The following is a 6,979-nucleotide window of genomic DNA, read 5'->3' as shown; positions in this document are numbered from 1 at the left end:
ATTAGAACTGTTCTTTGGACGATGATCGCAAATTATGCTGTCAGTGTCAAGATAATGTTCAAAAGAGTGGTACAACAGTACTTACTATTGTATGTTACCAGTGTGCAATTCGCAAGTGACTCAAATGTTTTAAGGAGCTTTTGTTTGGTTGTTAAATACAGCTCGTCATGTGCATAGTTTCCCATCCCATTATGCTTAGGAACAAAGCAACCCTCTAAATTCCACAAATTATTCAAGTCTGAGACCGAATGTGACTGTTTCAAGGAACTACCAAAAGTCCTTGCAAGAACAGTGGCCATCTTTAAAATGGTGAAACCTATTGGCATCTCTTAAAATGATCTCCCTTCCGGTGACTTTTGCAATCAATTTGATCGCAGAATGACAATCACCACAAACCCGCAAATTTTTCATAACTCTAATTGGCATCCCTTCAGGCACTTTTAGGAGTCCGTATGCTACAGCTAGTTTTTCACTATGATAACCCAAGCTATGCGTCTTCTCTTCCTCGTCCACATCATGAAGCACAAAGCTGCCATCGGGACAATATCCAGTTTCCCTTAAAATTCCACCTAGCTTCTCCAACATTTTTGTGATAATAGGCTGCTCAGGGTGGTGGCCCTTGCTGTCTCCCCCGGTGAACATATGCACCTTCTTCTCCACCTCAATCCAACTAACGCCAGGAAATTTGACGACACTCCTAGCATTTATCTTTTTCCTAAGTACTTCAACATCCCTCCATCTTCCCCTAGATGCATACATATGCGAGAGCAAGACATAAGGCCCAGCATTTTTGGGCTCTAGCTTCGCAATTTTCTCTACTGCAAATTCAGCCAAATCGAGCTTCATATGATTTCTACAAGCACCTAATAATGCACCCCAAACAATAGCATCCGGTTCCATTGGCATTTTTTCTACCAGTTCCATTGCCTCATCTACCCGGCCTGCTCGGCCTAGCAAATCAACCATACAAGCATAGTGTTCGATTCCTGGCTCCACTTGATAAGTGCATTTCATTGCTTCAAAAAATTTGAACCCTTCCTTCACTTTGCCACTGTAGCTACAAGCTGAAAGAACTCCAATGAAGGTAACCTCGTCTGGCTGAATTCCAGAAGAGCACATATCACGGAAAACAATCAGAGCATCCTCTCCCAACCCATGCTGAGAATAACCCGTGATCATAGAATTCCACATAACAACATCCTTAAATGGAAACCTATTAAAAATCCTTTTTGCTCTAACAAGATCACCACACTTAACATACATCGTAATCAAAACCGAGGCAACATATAAATCTTGATCAAATTCAGATCTAACTAACCGAGCATGAACCTGCCTGCCGTGATCAAGGCTAGCTAAACTGGCACACACAGAAAGAACACTGATAAACGAAGGAAAATTCAACTCAACCCCTTCCCTTTGCATCCTAACAAACAAACCCAAAGCTTCCAACTCAAACCCTTTCCTCTCGCACACCTTAATCATAGCATTCCAAGTTCCCTCATCCCTCTCTTTCATTCCCTCAAACACCATCCTAGCTCTATTCACCTCCCCAGAAAGTCCAAACCGCGTGATGATCTCATTACAAGCAACAACCCACTTCATAGGCATCGCTTCAAAAAGCTCGAAAGCCTCCTTCATCCTCCCACTCTGAGTATACCCCATAAGCATAGCCGTCCAAGACACCTCATTTCTCCCAGGCATCACCTCAAAAAGCTTTCTTGCAACATCAACCCTCCCATTCTTTGCATATCCAGAAACCATAGTAGTCCAAGTAAACACATTTCTCATCGGCATTTCATCAAAAAGTTCACGAGCTTCGTCCAAACGCCCCACCTGACAATACCCACTAATCATGTTAGTAACCGCCACAACATCCTTCACAGGCATCATATCAAACAGTTTCTTTGCATCCTCAAAACGAGATTCCTTCAACAACCCACCAATCATAACAGTCCAAGACACCACATTCTTGTGTGGCATTGCCCAGAAGAGTCTTTCAGCTTCATCCACCATACCCTCTTGAATGTAACCACGAACCATGGAAGTCCACGAAACAACATTTCGTTCAGGCATAACATCGAACACCTTCCTCGCTTCAGCGACCATTCCGTTTTTCACATAACCCGAAATCATGCTGTTAAAGGAAACAGTATTTCTTTGGGGCATTTGGTCGAACAGAAGGACGGCGTCGCGAGGTTTGTGGGACTCGAAGTAGGCAGCGACCATGGCGTTCCAGGAAGTGATGGTTCTGTGTGGCAATGGCGTATTGTCGAACACCTTTCGAGCATTGTCTATATCACCTATGCGACCGTAACCTAAAATTGCGGAAGTGGTGCTGCAGAGTGATCTTACTTGTACCATGCAACAACGCAAAGTCGCGCAACCATAACCCATGTGTTTGCAAATAATTGGGAATTGAGGTTTCGGAATTTGCTTTGAAGAATTTCCAGATAAAAAGGTTTTGTAGTTTTGTTGGTTAGGTAAAAGAGGTTTTTATATGAATATTTTTCAGAGTTTGGTTGAGGAAGAAAAGGGTGAGAAGAAACTAAGAACGTGCGCGGTGCGCTGCTCTTTCTTACTTTGGTTGAAAAAGTCTCTACGCGAAATGTGAAAAAGTCTTAAAAATGTTACCTTATAAAATGTAATTTAAATGAATGTCAATTAAGAAATTTGCACAAAGTGGTGTGACAGCTAATATTTATTAATTAATATTGGTGATTCTAATGACTTACCCTAACACTCCTCCTCAAGTTGTTCGTAGAAATTCTAACTAGAAACTCTTATGTAAGAACTAGATCTCCGGAAGAACTAGTTTTTTATTTGTAACTAGTGGGATACCCGTGCTATCGCACGGGTTCCGTCGGGATTTATATTATATGATTGTCACTATTACTTTTCAAATTTATATATATTTATTAAGTTCATTAATATTTATATAATTAAAAATATATTGCATAAACAATTTTTTTATAAAATATGCGAGCGAACATTTTTTTGTTGTCAAATTAATGAATCATTTAATATGTGAGAAACATTTGTGTGAAAATGTTGGGTAAAATAAAAGGGCAGATTTATATAGCTATTCTGGACAAATAGTATAGTAAACTTTAGTTCGAAAAGTATTCTGGATCTTAAAACTAAAATGAATTTAAAATTAAAATAAATTGAAATTTGAAACATTCTTAAATAAAAAAAACAATAGAAATTTGATCCATAGTCCAATTATTCAAAGTAAAAAAATTGCTATCAAAAGTTAACAAACAACTGTGTCTTTGGCCGAATGAGGATCAAGTAGTCTCATTCAATTGAATTGTGTGTGACCACATGATGGCTAGCATGCCTGCATGACAAACAAATACAATTCATGAGTTTAAGTGAATGTCTCATAAGATGAAAAGTAAAATAACATTAGTAGCATAAAGCATTAGAAGGATGTTCATACAAAAGAACCATTTGACTCATATACAGTAAGCATGATAATTTATTTAATTTCATATAGTCGAGGTAAGCAAAAAAGTTATTGAATAGAGTATAAAGTAATTAAATTGTTGTCAAAATATAATAAGATAAAAAGCTTACCGGTTAACCAAGTGCTTCGAAGACCTCCTTGTACACAACATTTGTAGTAGTCGAACACGGTGAATTGTCCTTGTCATGGATTAGGATTTTTAGCCCACTTTTGCTCTTAACTCGTGAAATAGCAACATACAACTGACCATGACTAAATACTAGAGTAGGCAAGTACAATCCAACACTATCAAGTGATTGACCTTGGGATTTATTAATTGTTACCTTATAAAATGTAATTTAAATGAATGTCAATTAAGAAATTTGCACAAAGTGGTTTGACAGCTAATATTTATTAATTAATATTGGTGATTCTAATGACTTACCCTAACACTCCTCCTCAAGTTGCTCGTAGAAATTCTAACTAGAAACTCTTATGTAAGAACTAGATCTCCGGAAGAACTAGTTTTTTATTTGTAATTTGAATAAATGATAATTTGCACAAAGTGGTTTGACAGCTAATATTTATTAATTAATATTGGTGATTCTAATGACTTACCCTAACACTCCTCCTCAAGTTGCTTGTAGAAATTCTAACTAGAAACTCTTATGTAAGAACTAGATCTCCGGAAGAACTAGTTTTTTATTTGTAATTTGAATAAATGATAATTTGCACAAAGTGGTTTGACAGCTAATATTTATTAATTAATATTGGTGATTCTAATGACTTACCCTAACACTCCTCCTCAAGTTGCTCGTAGAAATTCTAACTAGAAACTCTTATGTAAGAACTAGATCTCTGGAAGAACTAGTTTTTTATTTGTAATTTGAATAAATGATTATTTATAAATCAACATAACCATTTTCATAATAATATTATTGTTCAAATAAGAAAATAGTTAGTTGAATATAAAATATGTAGCGTAAAGATTTATTTAATTCTAATAGTTTATTATCAAAATTCCATTCAACATAGAGAAATCAATTTTTTTAAAAATAATAGTTGATTTATCTTTAATTTTGATTTACATCAAATTTATTATTGTTGGAAATCTATCAATTTTCCTTCAAAAAATTTACCAAAATCTATGGAGAATTCCATTGCAATCTTGATGAACAAGATTCAATCACATCGATTGAATTCTTCTTGTTCTTCATTCTTCACTCAAGTGAATCAATCAGTCTTGTTTGTAAGATTGCGCTATACAATTTTAATGGAAGAAGAAAGAAAAATTGAATTTGTGAAGAAAAAGGAAATTTACGAGAAAAGGAAGAAGAAGAAATTTCTGCAGAGTTTCTCTCTGCTCTCAAACTGAGAATTTTATTCAACTGTGCAATTGCACTTCTGTTGTGTATTACAATCAATAAGGGTTACTCCCTATCTATAGAGTTGGGTTTGTTTGCTCCTGAAGCAAAGTCCAAAAATACATAATTTTGCTAACACTACATAATTGGGCCTAAGTAAAAATCCATGTCGAAGCTAACTTCTCGACACTTCGACAACTAGGTGTTTCGAAAGCAACATGTTTCGACACCATGAATTACATTCTCAACACACCACCTAATTCATTGTTTCTAAGCTATCTACATTCATCATCGACCTTAATTTCTTGAACACTTCGACTTGCACTCCTTTCGTCATAATATCTGCAATCTAATTCTCAGTTTTGCAGTGTTCCAAGATCAACTCCGCTTCTGCTATCCGCTCTCGAAGATAATGGAATCTCATTTCTATGTGCTTGTTTTGACCATGCGCTATCGGATTCTTCGCCAGATTGATAACAAACATGTTGTCGATCTTCATGACTCTTCCCTGTAATCTCTTCGACCAAATTCACCATTCATGTTGCTTGACATGCACAAATAGAAGAAACTATGCACTCAGCTTCACACGAGGACAATTCCATTACTGGTTCTTTTCTTGAGCTCCAAGCAACTGGTGCACCACCTAGCATAAACATATAACTAACTGTGGATTTTCTATCCTCAGCATCACTACACCAACTTGAGTCGGTGTATCCCACTAACTTGCATTCTTTTCCTTCATCAACTGCAGGAAACAAATTTTCATAGTCAAGAGTTCCTTTCATATACCTTAGTATCCTCTTCGTTACTACTAGGTGTGATACCTTTGACTTTTGCATGAATCTACTCACCATACCTACACTGTATGCTAGATCAGGTCTTGTGTGACAAAGGTATCGAAGCGATCCAATGAGTCTTCTATAATGTGTTGTTTCGACATCATCTTCATATGTGTCTTTCGATAATTGCAATTTGGGCTCAGTTGGAGTCGAAGTTGGGTTGCAATCTTGCATCTCAAATATCTTGAGTATTTCGTCTACATATCTTCTTCGGTGCATCATCAAGCCTCTACCACTCTTATAGAATTCAATGCCAAGGAAATATGAGATATTTCCTAAGTCTGACATTTCAAACTCCTCACTTAGGTCATGTTTGAAATTTTTGATCTATTTCTTGCAACTTCTTGTTATCAATAGGTCATCGACATAGAGACATATTATAAACAACTCACTATTTCTTCTTCTTATATATACTCCATGCTCAATTGTGCACTTCATAAATTTATGTTCCCTTAGGAAATTATCTATTGTCTTATTCCAAGCTCTTGGAGCTTGCTTAAGTCCATACAGGGCTTTATGCAGCCTGTATACCTTACTTTCTTCGCCATATTTCATAAATCTAACTGGTTGTGTAACACACGCTTCTTCATCTAAGGGACCATTCAGGAATGCACATTTCACATCCATCTGACATATATGTCAGTTGTTCATGTTTGCTAGACCAACAACCAACCTAATTGTTCTGATCCTAGCAACATGTGCAAAAACTTCATCAAAGTCGATTCCTTCTTTATGAAGAAACCCTTTCCCACAAGCCTTGCCTTGTGTTGATTTACTTCTCCTTTGGGATTCAACTTCGCCTTGTATGTCCATTTCACATTGATTATCTTATTTCCTTGAGGAAATTCGACAAGTGACCAAGTGTTGTTGACTTCAATGGACTCCAGTTCCTCATTCATTGCTTTCACCCACTTCGAATCCTTCAATGTTTTAGCTGCATTGACTGGTTCGACATTTGCATAGAAATCATAATGTACCAGCTCGTCTTCATCATCGATCATATCATTTGATATAATCACACATTCTTGCAACCTTGCAGGCATGTGTCTTGTCCTTTGAGGTTTTCTTGTGCTTGCTTGACCTCTAACTTCTTCTTGTCAAACTTCTCTTTCGACTTCACCTATTGTTTCTTTATATAAGATTCTCACTTAATCTTTCTTTACATTTTCAGTCCAATCTCATTCCTTGAGCTCATCTATGATCACATCCCTGTTGATCACTACTTGCTTGTTCACTGGGTCGAACAACTTATAATCTCTAGTCGAGTGATATCCTATTAGGATCATCTGACTCGACTTGTCATTAAGTTGTCTTCTCAACCACATTTA

The 6,979-nt window shown here is 36.7% G+C and overlaps 1 protein-coding gene across 2 annotated transcripts in view; it reads right to left on the bottom strand.

Moving 5' to 3' along the window:
- Positions 1 to 249: 249 nt before the first annotated feature.
- LOC127107217 (pentatricopeptide repeat-containing protein At1g56690, mitochondrial) overlaps positions 250 to 6,979 on the bottom strand; it is an 83,332-nt gene continuing 76,602 nt past the window's right edge. Inside the window, exon 2 of one of the 2 annotated variants that reach the window (XM_051044513.1) lies at positions 250 to 2,489. In XM_051044513.1, the coding sequence (XP_050900470.1) occupies positions 268 to 2,394 (2,127 nt within the window). In that variant the 5' untranslated portion in view covers positions 2,395 to 2,489 and the 3' untranslated portion in view covers positions 250 to 267. The remainder of the gene's footprint in view (positions 2,490 to 6,979) is intronic. The other variant, XM_051044514.1, reaches the window with a different exon arrangement.

This window comes from Lathyrus oleraceus, chromosome 7 (assembly GCF_024323335.1).
Source record: "Lathyrus oleraceus cultivar Zhongwan6 chromosome 7, CAAS_Psat_ZW6_1.0, whole genome shotgun sequence".
NCBI classification, from domain to species: domain Eukaryota; kingdom Viridiplantae; phylum Streptophyta; class Magnoliopsida; order Fabales; family Fabaceae; genus Lathyrus; species Lathyrus oleraceus.
Note: the sequence above shows the minus strand (reverse complement) of the source record. Positions and strands in the feature narration are given on the sequence as shown.